The sequence below is a fragment of the Mesoplodon bidens genome (assembly GCF_964165515.1).
Source record: "Mesoplodon bidens genome assembly, chromosome: 6".
In the NCBI taxonomy this organism is placed as follows: domain Eukaryota; kingdom Metazoa; phylum Chordata; class Mammalia; order Artiodactyla; family Ziphiidae; genus Mesoplodon; species Mesoplodon bidens.
Window position 1 is genome coordinate 820,254 of NC_138162.1, and position 11,545 is coordinate 831,798.

At 63.0% G+C, this 11,545-nt stretch overlaps 2 protein-coding genes across 2 annotated transcripts; one reads left to right on the forward strand and one right to left on the reverse strand.

Moving 5' to 3' along the window:
- Window positions 1-5,098: 5,098 nt before the first annotated feature.
- CIMIP2A (ciliary microtubule inner protein 2A) lies at window positions 5,099-8,755 on the forward strand (the record flags this gene model as incomplete). The annotated part of the gene is made up of 7 exons (XM_081237066.1): window positions 5,099-5,154; window positions 6,810-7,024; window positions 7,106-7,368; window positions 7,465-7,591; window positions 7,737-7,831; window positions 8,124-8,241; window positions 8,667-8,755. The coding sequence occupies 7 exons, from the start codon at window positions 5,099-5,101 to the stop codon at window positions 8,753-8,755; spliced, it is 963 nt and encodes a 320-aa protein (XP_081093192.1).
- TUBB4B (tubulin beta 4B class IVb) lies at window positions 8,748-11,228 on the reverse strand. The gene is made up of 4 exons (XM_081237641.1): window positions 11,090-11,228; window positions 10,687-10,795; window positions 10,498-10,608; window positions 8,748-9,970 (listed from the first exon to the last, which is right to left on the reverse strand). The coding sequence occupies exons 1-4, from the start codon at window positions 11,144-11,146 to the stop codon at window positions 8,910-8,912; spliced, it is 1,338 nt and encodes a 445-aa protein (XP_081093767.1). The 5' UTR covers window positions 11,147-11,228; the 3' UTR covers window positions 8,748-8,909.
- Between the last annotated feature and the right edge of the window lie 317 nt (window positions 11,229-11,545).

Here is an 11,545-nt window from a genome sequence, read left to right on the forward strand (position 1 = left end):
CTCACCGCAACTAGAGAAAGCCCGTGCGCAGCAACGAAGACCCAACACAACCAAAAGTAAATAAATTTAGGAAAAAACAGAAAACAAAACTAAGTTTGCCTCAAGTAGGGAGTGCCTAGCAGAGACCTGGGCACGCAGTGACAGGGTGACAAAGGATGGCTGTCCTCTTGTCACCTTGAGCATCTAGCCCCCTTGCTAACCAAAAGTGTTAGGCCCTCAGGCTGAGGTCCAGCCCAACTCGCTGCAAATGTGAGCCCTGGATTCCATGGTGTCCCTCATCTCTTGCAGTGCAAGATGCCCATACAGTGCCTGCAGCAGTCACTGCCCGCCCGCCACCCTCCGTGGGCTCCCCACTGCTAAGCATCAAGCCCCCGAACCCAGCACGCAGCCCGCTGCAGCTTCTCCATCCCTCCAGCTCACCTCCTTCTGTCCCGCCAGCCCGGGGTCTTCCCAAGCTTGGCCACACCAAACATCACACCCTCTCCCTTTTCACGTGCCTTGGCTTCTGAGGTCTGCTCCACCAGAAATTCCCTTCCTGCTGCCCGGCAAACTCATCCTTGAAAGCCCCCTCCGGAAAGCCCTCCCTCCTCAGCCCAGCTGGAGGGGATTGCTGCATCCTTCCTGCTGGTCCCACTCCTGGCTTTGAGACCTAGGGATTGCTTGTGGTGCAGCTGAGAGGAGGGCTCCTGGTCCTCCCACCCTGGGCCAGACTCCCAAGGCCAGGGTGCCACAGGTCTGTCTCTGTTGCCCACTGGCTGAGCTGGTCAGCCCAGGGCTCAGTGCCAACAGTCTGCAGTCCCACTGCTCTGATTCCTGAGGGTGCTGGGGCTTGACCCCCAGCTGGTTCAGTCCTGGAGGAGGTCACAGGCACGACGCTCAGACTCCCTTGTCCTTGGCTTCCCTGCGGAAAGGGATGATGCCAACACCATGGGAGCAGCTCTTGAGCGGTGACTGTTTGAAGGGGTTGAGCTTAGACAGAGGAGACAGAGAAGGGGGCCTGGCCCAGGGCTTGGTTGACACAGGGAGGACCCCTGGGGAAATTGGTGCAGAGACAGGAGCCACCACCAGCTGCAGGTGAGGCCCCTGCAGGGAGGCAGTCTTGGGACCGACCACTGGGTAGGAGGGCGGGTCCATGGTGATGAGGAGTCCAGTGGCCAGGCTGCTGCTGTGGGCAGGGGCCGGGCCCTCACGGTGAAGCCTGGGGAGTCTATCGGCTGCAGCTTGGCCTGCACGGCCCCGTGTGAGTTCACAGGGTCTTTGGGCAGGTGCGGGAAGAAGGGGGGCCAGGCCCTAATGACCTGGTCCTGTGGGCCCTACCTGGTGGCCGGGCAGGCTGACCTTACCTCAGGACTGCCCCCCGCTTCCACTGCAATGGTCAGTTCCTCGGCTCGGCAAGCAGCCTGATCCTTGGGTAGACTGGCAGCCAGACCCTCTCCTGGATGGCACGGCTAGATGGGGGTGTCCCACACTGCCCACGGGGCCCCCTCCCACCCTGTCCCAGGCCACCCCACCCTAGAGGAGAGAGCACTGAAGGGGAAGTGGAGCCGGACATGACAGGTTAGCTGCAGGCCACGTCTGCAGGGCAGTTCACCAGGCAAGGCCACCAAGCACACCACGGAATTCGGAAGAAGCAACAGCATCTCTATGTAACAAGGGGGTGGGCAGATGGGGCTCCAGGCTGGGTCCACAGGTCAGAGGGGTCGGCCGGCTGGGAGGGTGGATCACGGGTGCCCAGAGGGTCAGAAGGCGAGGCTGGGGGCATTGAGTTCCAGAGAGAGGCCCAGGAAGGCCCCCAGGCCCAGAAGGCCAGGGTTTCATGTGCTAACTGGGCGGGCCAGCTGCACCCACTGGGCTCGAGAGCGCACAGAAGGGGCCAGTGTCGCGGCACTTGGGACTCCGCAAGCCTTGGATGACCACCCCCGTGTGCGGAGGGGAAGCGCGAGTCATAGCGGTCCTCCACGTCATAGGCAGCCGGGCCCAGGGTGCAGGGTGCAGGCTGCAGAGGGAAGGCGGGTGCAGTTACCGCGCCCGTCCCCTCTGCCCGGTCCCCACCTCCCCCCCCCGCCCCCCGCCCGCCTCCTTACAGGAGCCCACCCAGGAGGCCAGCAGGGGCGAGCGGCTCATGGAGAAAGTGGACGGGCAGGGGCCCGGCAGGTGGCACCCAGGAAGGATGTCGTAGGCGATGGAGCCAGGGCCGGTCTCGTCCCCCGTCGGCAGAGGGGCCTGCAGGAGGGGCTGGGCCCGCGGCCCTGCACCCCAGGCCTGCAGCATCCCCAAGTGGGCTCGTGCCTCGGGGGGGCCTGGAACAAGGCGGCCCCTGAAGCTGAAGGCCGGGCAGGCGGGCGGGCTGGGCAGCTGGTAGTCGGCGGGCGAGGGCCACTGCGGGTCGAAGCCGCCGCAGGCCCCTCCCTCGGGGGCCCCGCCCCCGCCCCCACCCCAGGACCCACCGGGCAAACCCGCTCTCAGTTGAAGTGGGCGTTCCGGGTGAAGGGGCTTTCGCTAGGGAACCACACGGTCTGCCACGCCCTGCAGCCACCACCCTCTGCGGTGGGGGCAGCGTCATGGGGGCGCTGGTGGCCGGGGTCCCACTCCGGGGGTGAGGGCGCACACCACGGGTGGGGTGCCGGTGAGCCGATGGTGAAGTGGGGCAGTGGGGAGGACTCTCGCGCCGAAGCATCTGGCATCCAGTACCTGGTCGGGCCCGGGAGGCCCAGATCGGTCACGACGTGAGGGCGTGTCTCCAGCCCTGGCGAGAAGCAAGCTCTGGGCCTGGGTCCTCCAGGTGGGCCTCCCCCAACCGGCCTGCCTCCCCGGACCGGCCCGGGGCTGGGGGTCCTGAGCCCTCACACAGCTCCCTCAGGTTGTGGGCGCAGGTGGGTGGGGCTTCCTGGAGGGGCCCGTTAGCATCCTGAGGCCTGCCTGGAGCTCTTGCACCCCTGGGGGCCACCATGCCCCCAGCCAATAGCCACCCTATGCCAGCTGCCCGCCCCCCAGCCCGCCCAGCGCCCTGGGAAGTTACTGGGAAGTCACAAGTGGCTTCTGCTTCAGGGGGCCATGGGTCCAGTGTTCGCCTGCATTGATGTGAAAATTTGCCAGGAATTTCACCGCCTTCTGGTCAAAATTCATTGTCAGGGTCTCTGGCTCCCTCCCCCAGGGACATCTCTGGGGCTCTCTGACCTCGCTGGCTGGTCATGGGCACCCCCTGTTGCTGGGGACTCGCTGGGGAAGCAGCCCTGGAGGTGCCCCTCCCCTGACCTGCCAGGTGGGTTGCCCTGGGATCAGCCGTGGCCAGGAGGCCCCCAGCCGCCCCGCGCCCGTGACTCCTGGCTCGGCCACCTTTCCTCCCTTCCCCGCTTTCTTGCCCCAACCCTTCCCCTCTCCTGGACTTTGGGGTCTCTTGGGGGGCTGGGTTCCACTCTAGTAGGTCTTTGGGGAGGACTGAGCCCCTGGCAGAGGGTGGAGAAGGGGGCAGGGGCCAGCCGAAGGAGGCGTGGGGGTAGGTGCAGGGTCCAGGAGACTCCCTAGAGCAGAGGAACCCCCGCGGCAAACCCAGCCTCGGAAAAGTGGAGCCACAGTGGTTGGCTCTGAGCGGACCGTGCCCGCCCCAGAGGCAGGCCTGGCGGCCCAGGTGAGGCTGAGGCGGGGAGGCCTGTCTTCTTGGGGGCACAGAGGCTGGAGGGTATCACAAACGGCTGGGGCTGCTGAGGCTGAAACGCAAAGGAATGACAATGACGAGGCCCAGTGAGCGAGACCCCATCTGCACACCGGGCCCTGCAGCGCCCTCCAGAGCTGACCAGCCAACCAGCTCAGCCCTGGCCTTGGCCTCATCCAGGCAGGGCCCGGCCAAGAATGTCTCCTCCTCCGCACCCCCTGTCTCTTCCTCTCCAGAGCCCTCCCATCGGACGCTGACCCTGCCTGGCCTCGGGAGGTGCTCCAGATGGACAGGCAGACTGATAGAGACTTCCTTGAGGAAACCCACCTTTTATCAGGGCGGGGGGGGCTCCCAGTCTGTGCTCTGGGGCCCTTCCCGTGGTGCACAGTGTTCTCTGAGGGCATAATCGCCCACAGATGCAGGTATAACTTGTCAGAGCCCTTGTCACTGGGCGTGAGTAGCTGGGAGTTCTCCCTGTAACAAATACTGCCATCCACCATGGCGGACGACGTGCACACCTGCCTTCAGCTAAACATGGATCATTTCCTCAGGATAGACGCACCGAGTGGAAGCAGTGGGTCAAAGCCTGTGCAGTCTTTGTATCCCCAAATTAGAGGTGGTCCTCATGCTGGCAAGGAGCATCAGAAACTGCCAGCATCAGCGTTTCATTAGCATTTGTTTGACCGAGGCTCTGCCGTCATTGACTATAGGCCCATTTCACATGTATTTTTCTATTGGGGTGTTAATTTTTCATAGGTTTGTTTTGTAAGGTTTCCACTGATATCACATCTGCACATAACACTTGTTGCAAACTTTTTCCCCAGTTGGTCATCTGCCTTTTAGTATTGTTTATACTGTTTTTTTGACACGTATTTGAACCTGCTAATCGTTCCCTTTATATTTTTCTTCGTTTTTATGGCTAGAAAGTCCTCCCTACACACACGCACAGATCAGGATTTCTTCAAAATGGAGAGCAGTGCCCAGCTCCTGGGGAAAGGCCCTCCAGGACAGAGTCCCAGCAGCTCCCCAGCTCAGGAACCTTGTGGCAATGCCTCCAAAGCGTCCAGGGCCTTGCATCTGAGGAGGGGGCTTGGGGTGGGGCTCCCTTCGCCTCACCCTGGGAGGCTGCCCTTCAGTTGGCTACTGGCCTCCTGCGGGCAGCAAGCGCTCAAACCTGACCCTGCCTCTCACTACCTAGCAGGACCGACTCAGCTGCAATTACAGTCCCCGTTTTCCAAGCTCTAGGTCTGTCCTCAGTGAGATGCCTCCCCGGGCCTCCCGTAAAACGGGAGTGCTCACAGGGTGTGGGAAGGGGCCTGGCCCAGGTGCTGGCCAACAATGCCAGGCCTCTTCACAATGGTTGCCAGGCAACAAGGACTCCCCTCTGGAAGAGCCAGGTGCAGGCACGAGAGGGGCTGAAGGCAGCCCAGGCAGAGCTGAGGCGCGATGACAGCTACTCAGAAGAACAACCTCTTCTCGCCGAAACCTCACTACATCCCTGGGTAAGCGCCGGAGCCCTGGGGGGAGGCTGGGGTCCCCGAGGATGGGGGAGCAAGGCCGGGGCCTAAGGGCTGAAGGTTGCTCGGCTGTGAGGGGAGCCCCAGAGCTGGGTCTCCAGGAAGCTGAGGCCAGAGGGTGAGGCCCTTGAGCAGGAGCCTGGGAACCCGGAAGGCCAGGGAAATGGGGGTGAGGCCGAGGGCCGGAGGGGCCGGGCAGGAGGGCTGGGGTGGGTTCGAGAGGGCCCGGCCGACCTGCCCTGCTGGTGCAGCCATCTCAGGTGGCCAGCATGTTTGTCGAGAGCAGAAACTGGGGACAGCATGACTGCTGGGGAGGCTGGCCTCTCCTTCCATAGCGCACTCCGCGCTTTAAAGAGGAGATGGGGCTTCCCTGGTGGCGCAGTGGTTGAGAGTTCGCCAGCCGATGCAGGGGACACGGGTTCGTGCCCCGGTCCGGGAAGATCCCACATGCCGCGGAGTGGCCGCCGTGAACCATGGCCGCTGAGCCTGCGCGTCCGGAGCCTGTGCTCCGCAACGGGAGAGGCCACAACAGTGAGAGGCCCGCGTACCGCAAAAATAAATAAATAAATAAATAAATAATAAAATAAAGAGGAGATGAACTGGGGATTCCCTGGCGGTCCGGTGGTTAGGACTCTGCACTTCCACGGCAGGAGGCATGGGTTCAATCCCTGGTTGGGGAACTAAGTTCCTACATGCCGTGCGGCCAAAAAAAAAAAAAAAAAAATTAAATTAAAAACATAAAGAGGAGAGGAGCATCTGGAGTAAACTGATGGGCACCGATGCCAGGCCACCTTGCTAGGTGTCCCGCATGTCAGCAACAGAAACGGGGTCTTCCCTGGCGGTCCAGCGTTTAAGACTCTGAGCTTCCACTGCAAGGGCCACGGGTTGGACCCCTGGTCGGGGAACTAAGATCCTGCATGCTGTGCGGCACAGCCTAATACATAAGAATAGAAACAGGCCTCCAGAGTGTGTGTGCACACCAACACACACACAGACCACGGACAAGGAAAAGGCTGGGAGGAACCAGACCCAACTCTGGTGACACTGAAGAGGCTCTCACCTTCAGCCCCAGCCTCGCTCAGCTTGTTGACTGACAAACCTGCATTCTCTTGAGCAGTTTTTAAGAGGAAAGCAATGCACACCCCTTGGATGTTACACAGGCCCCGGGCAGCACTGGACACCAGCTGCCCTCAGGGCTTAGCCATGGTGCCCACACCACTTCCCCACAGGCCTCAATGACGCTTGGCTCAAGTGCCACCTCCCACCAGCCTCCCGGGTGGCCACCATCAGGGTCCAATGCCCACCATACCTTCCTGGCGGGACCGACTCGTGTACAGTGGGCTCCCCTGTGCCTCAGACCACCCGTGCAATGCTTTGTGGGGGGCAGAGCTCCCCGTTGCCTCATCTTTAAGACCCTTGTTGTTGGAAGATGGCTGGGTGGATGGGACCCCGATGGTGGTGATGACAGAGCTCCCCTCCCGTGGGCCAGCCCTGTTCTCAGTGCTTGGCCTGTGCTGCCCATTCAAGCCCCAAGAGCCCCGGACGGCAGGTGCTGCTGTGACCCCATCCTGTAGGCGGGGTCGAGGATCTTGCCTGTGGCCAGTAGGCTGGACCCACCCCTGATCCTCTCTCCTCCACAGCTATGCCGGCTTCTACCCGCAGCTGCGCTACCAGGTGGGGAACACCTATGGGCGCACCACGGCACAGCTGCTCACGGACGCCAGTGTGCAGAAGAGCCCGTGCTCCGTGCTGTCCCCCATAGCCCAGCCCAGGTCCATCGAGGACTTCAGCAAGTCCAAGCCGCCTTTTACGCCCTGCCGTGAACTGACAGAGCCCTGCGTCTCCCAGAACACCAGTAAGCCGCCCGCCCACGGGCCCTGCAGCCCCCGGGACGCCCCCATGTCCGCTGTGGCTCGAGGCTACACTGTCCATACAGGTCTGAAGCCCTACAAGAACTTGGAGATTCTGGGCCAGTTCCCACCCCAGGAGGTGGATGCCCAGGTGCCGCTGGGAGGAGAGAATGTATCCAGGGAAGTCCCACTGCCTGCAGGCTTCATGCCCTACCACCCCTCCCCCCCTTGCCCACCGGGCAGGAAGGGGGGCTCCAGGGACCTTGGACACCCGGGCCTGCAGTTGGCACTAGGGGAAGAGGCCTGGATGAGTGCCACCCCTGCCCATGAGGCCCCCACGCAGTACCAGGTAATTGAGAGACACACTGGGAGCACTGGGATCAAGCCTCACCCCAGCCAGAGCCGGGTGGGGGCTGGGGCGCTGACTTGCCCCTCCCCATTCCAGCTGTGCTCCTGCAGGAGGGAAGAGTGCCCGCCCCCAGCCCACCAGCAGGAGACACTACACGTGGGCAGCTTCCACAGGCCGCCCCAGCTGGACCACCCCGACCTGATCCAGCGCAAGGCCATCTCAGGTGGGTGCCTGGGGCCTGGGCACGACACGCCCCCGCAAGGCTCCAAGGGCCCAGGCAGGACCTGGGCCCGAGCAGGTGCGAAGGCCCGGGGGGCGGTGGGAGATGGGCATGACTGGGAGCAGGACCCTGGCTCCTCCTTCCCCAGGTTACGCTGGCTTTGTCCCTCGGTTTGCCTGGGTGATAGGGATGAATTTTCGCGATGGAGTCGCACAGGCCACAGATGAGTTCGACAAGAGCCAGGTGTGTGGACGCCATCCCTGGGCGAGCGCGGCAGCCTCCGCGCTCTGGCTTCCCTGGAGAGAGGGAGCTCTGCCTGGCCCAAAGAGGCTGCTCCCCCTCCGCCCGCCCCTGCCCCCAAACGTCTTCCTGACTAGGTCTTGGCTCCCTGCTCCGGAGTGCTGGGGACAGACGGGTAAAGACCCCGAGCCACTCATTCCCAGGAGAATGCCAGCCTTGCACCCACCGGGACATTCTGCTCACCGGTTACCAGTTGGGGGCGGCAGCACATAGCAGCGCCTACCTGTTTCCGCAGTTCCTGCTCAGAAATCCCATCCGTGCCCCGGGCGAGAGGCCGCCCAGAACGCAGTGGTCTAGCAACACCATATACAGAAGCCAAGGCCCGATACCTTTCTACACAGGGTTCATACCGTGTGAGTGCAGTAGGCTCCCCGCCCCCACCCCAGACAAGGTCATGGTTATGGGTCACTGTGGGGAGGCATCGGGGGCTGGGCCCCATTACCCGCGCTGAACCTCAGGCAGAAGGCCAGCTGTGTGACCACAGGATTCCCTTGGGGCAGGACTACCCAATGTCCCCTCTTCCCCAGTGTAGAAGGGTTTCACAGCCCTGACACTAAAAGTCAGACAGAGGCCAGCTGCCTCCAGACCACGCTGGCCTTCTAGAGATTTCCTGTGCACAGGCCAGACCCGCCTTCAGGAGGCAGGGGCCCAGGGCAGCCCCAAGCTCCCAGGAGTCTGCATGTTCGCAGGCCGAGCTGACCCCTCCAGCAGCCACTCGCGTGCTCAGCCTGCGCACGTGGCGAGCCCAGGGGCTCAGCTGCAGGGGTGCCCCTCGCAGCCTCGCGGGACAACTACACGCTGACGTTTGGCAACAGCACCCGCAAGGCCTATCAGGAGGAACTGGAGAGGCGCAACCAGACACGGTGAAAACGCTTTAATGGTGGTACCTGTACAGCATGTGATGTCAGGACAAGAAGAACAAACACACACACAGAAAGACGGGGCACCCCTATCAGAGAACAGGCTGTGAGTGAATAAAGAGTTCCCACGGCTTCCATGCTTCACCCGGTACCGCACAGCCCTAGGCCACCTCTTCCTCGGCCTCCTCCTCGAACTCGCCCTCCTCCTCGGCTGTGGCGTCCTGGTACTGCTGGTACTCAGACACCAGGTCGTTCATGTTGCTCTCCGCCTCGGTGAACTCCATCTCGTCCATGCCCTCGCCGGTGTACCAGTGCAGGAAGGCCTTGCGGCGGAACATGGCCGTGAACTGCTCCGAGATGCGCTTGAACAGCTCCTGGATGGCCGTGCTGTTTCCGATGAAGGTGGCAGACATTTTTAGCCCCCGGGGTGGGATGTCACAAACAGCTGTTTTCACGTTATTGGGGATCCACTCGACAAAATAGCTGCTGTTCTTGTTTTGGACGTTAAGCATCTGCTCGTCCACCTCCTTCATGGACATGCGGCCCCGGAACACGGCGGCCACGGTCAGGTAGCGGCCATGGCGGGGGTCACAGGCCGCCATCATGTTCTTGGCATCAAACATCTGCTGGGTGAGCTCGGGCACCGTCAGCGCCCGGTATTGCTGGCTGCCCCGGCTGGTCAGTGGGGCGAAGCCGGGCATGAAGAAGTGCAGACGGGGGAAGGGGACCATATTGACAGCCAGCTTTCGCAGGTCAGCATTGAGCTGGCCTGGGAAGCGCAGGCAGGTGGTGACCCCACTCATGGTGGCTGACACTAGGTGGTTCAGATCACCATAGGTGGGCGTGGTCAACTTCAGGGTTCTGAAGCAGATGTCGTAGAGAGCCTCGTTATCAATGCAGTAGGTCTCGTCTGTGTTCTCTACGAGCTGGTGCACGGAGAGGGTGGCGTTGTAAGGCTCCACCACGGTGTCCGATACTTTGGGCGAGGGCACCACGCTGAAGGTGTTCATGATGCGGTCGGGGTACTCCTCGCGGATCTTGCTGATGAGGAGGGTGCCCATCCCGGAGCCGGTGCCGCCCCCCAGCGAGTGGGTCAGCTGGAAGCCCTGCAGGCAGTCGCAGCTCTCGGCCTCCTTCCTCACGACATCCAGCACCGAGTCCACCAGCTCCGCACCTTCTGTGTAGTGGCCCTTGGCCCAGTTGTTCCCGGCACCGCTCTGACCTGCAAAGGAGAGCAGCCAGTCGCTCTTCGGCCAGGCATGTGGTCACCACGGGTCACCCGTGCCAAGAAGGCCAGATGACACAGCGTGAGGTGACACACAACCCCCCCACCGCAGGTACAGCAGGTGGACCCCCAAACGGATAACGTAACGACGTACCGGATTAAATATAAAGAGTTCAAGCTAAAGTAGTTGAACAACAAGCCAGCTGCTCCCACGGGCAGCCTCCGCCAACTCCCAAGGGCAGATGAACTGCCACTGCCTCTGACTCAGCCTGCACGGCTGGCAGATTACATCTGCCTGCTCCTTCCGCGCCTGCGGACAGCTGGGCCTTCCCCCCAAAGCCGCTTTAGGAGAGGGGATTGAGTGACTTGAGGAAGGAGAGTGTCCTTGAACCCCGCTTCTACTGGGAGTGCAGAGTGAACCAGGACCTCGGCTCTGCGGTCCTAAAAGTGGCGACCTTGGGCACCCCTTGACCTTTGAGCCACCCTGGCTATCAAGCCACCCCCCAGCCCGATCTGCAGCTCACCGAAGACGAAGTTGTCCGGCCTGAATATCTGCCCGAAGGGCCCCGAGCGCACGGAGTCCATGGTGCCCGGCTCCAGATCCACGAGCACGGCGCGGGGCACGTACTTGCCACCTGGGGGGGCGGGAAGGCGTCAGCGAGGGGAGGGCCGCGGGGTGGCAGGGGGGTGGGGAAAGGGCGCGGGGGTCTCACCCGTGGCCTCGTTGTAGTACACGTTGATCCGCTCCAGCTGCAAGTCGCTGTCCCCGTGGTAGGTGCCGGTAGGATCGATGCCATGCTCATCGCTGATCACCTCCCAAAACTGCGAGAGACGCGGGCGGGCCGGGCCGGGGCTGAGTCACGCCAGAGGTGCCCGGAGCCGGCCCCGCCCCGGACGGAGCGGCCCTCCCCTCCCCCGCCGCCGCCGCCGCCGCCGCCGCCGCCGGGCCGTCCCCAAGAGCCCTCGCTGCCGCCCCCGCCCCGGCTCCGGTTCCGGTTCGGGCGCCGCGCGGGGCCGCAATGCGGGGCCGCCGCCGCCCGCCCGCTGCCGCCATCTTTCCCGCCGCCCGCGTGCCCCTCCCGGAAGACCTGCGCCGGCCCCGACGCCCCCGCTCACCTTGGCGCCGATCTGGTTGCCGCACTGGCCGGCCTGCAGGTGCACGATCTCCCTCATGGCGTCGGCGGCGGCGTCGGCGGCGGGGGGGAGTCGACGGTACCGGTGGGCTAAGAGATAGAGCCGAAGAGCTGGCGCGCAGACTGCTACAACTGACTCGCCGCCGGCGCTTATATAGCCGCCGCTCCCGCCCCCGCCAGCCCCGTATTGGGCTTCCAGAGCGAGGCTGGCAAGCGTCCTCATTTGATTGGCTGAAGCTCCGTCAATCGATCCACTTAACGCCCGCCTTCCCAACGCCTTTGGCCCTTTATTGGTCCGCCGCGGCCTCCGCTCTCCCTATCAAAATACCCCCCCTCGCTCTGCGGTGCTCTGTCCATTGGGTGTTTCAAATGATTGATTTGTTCTTTCATTGGTTGGCTCCGGAGAGCACGCCGACAGGCTGGCGCTATTGGCTGCGCT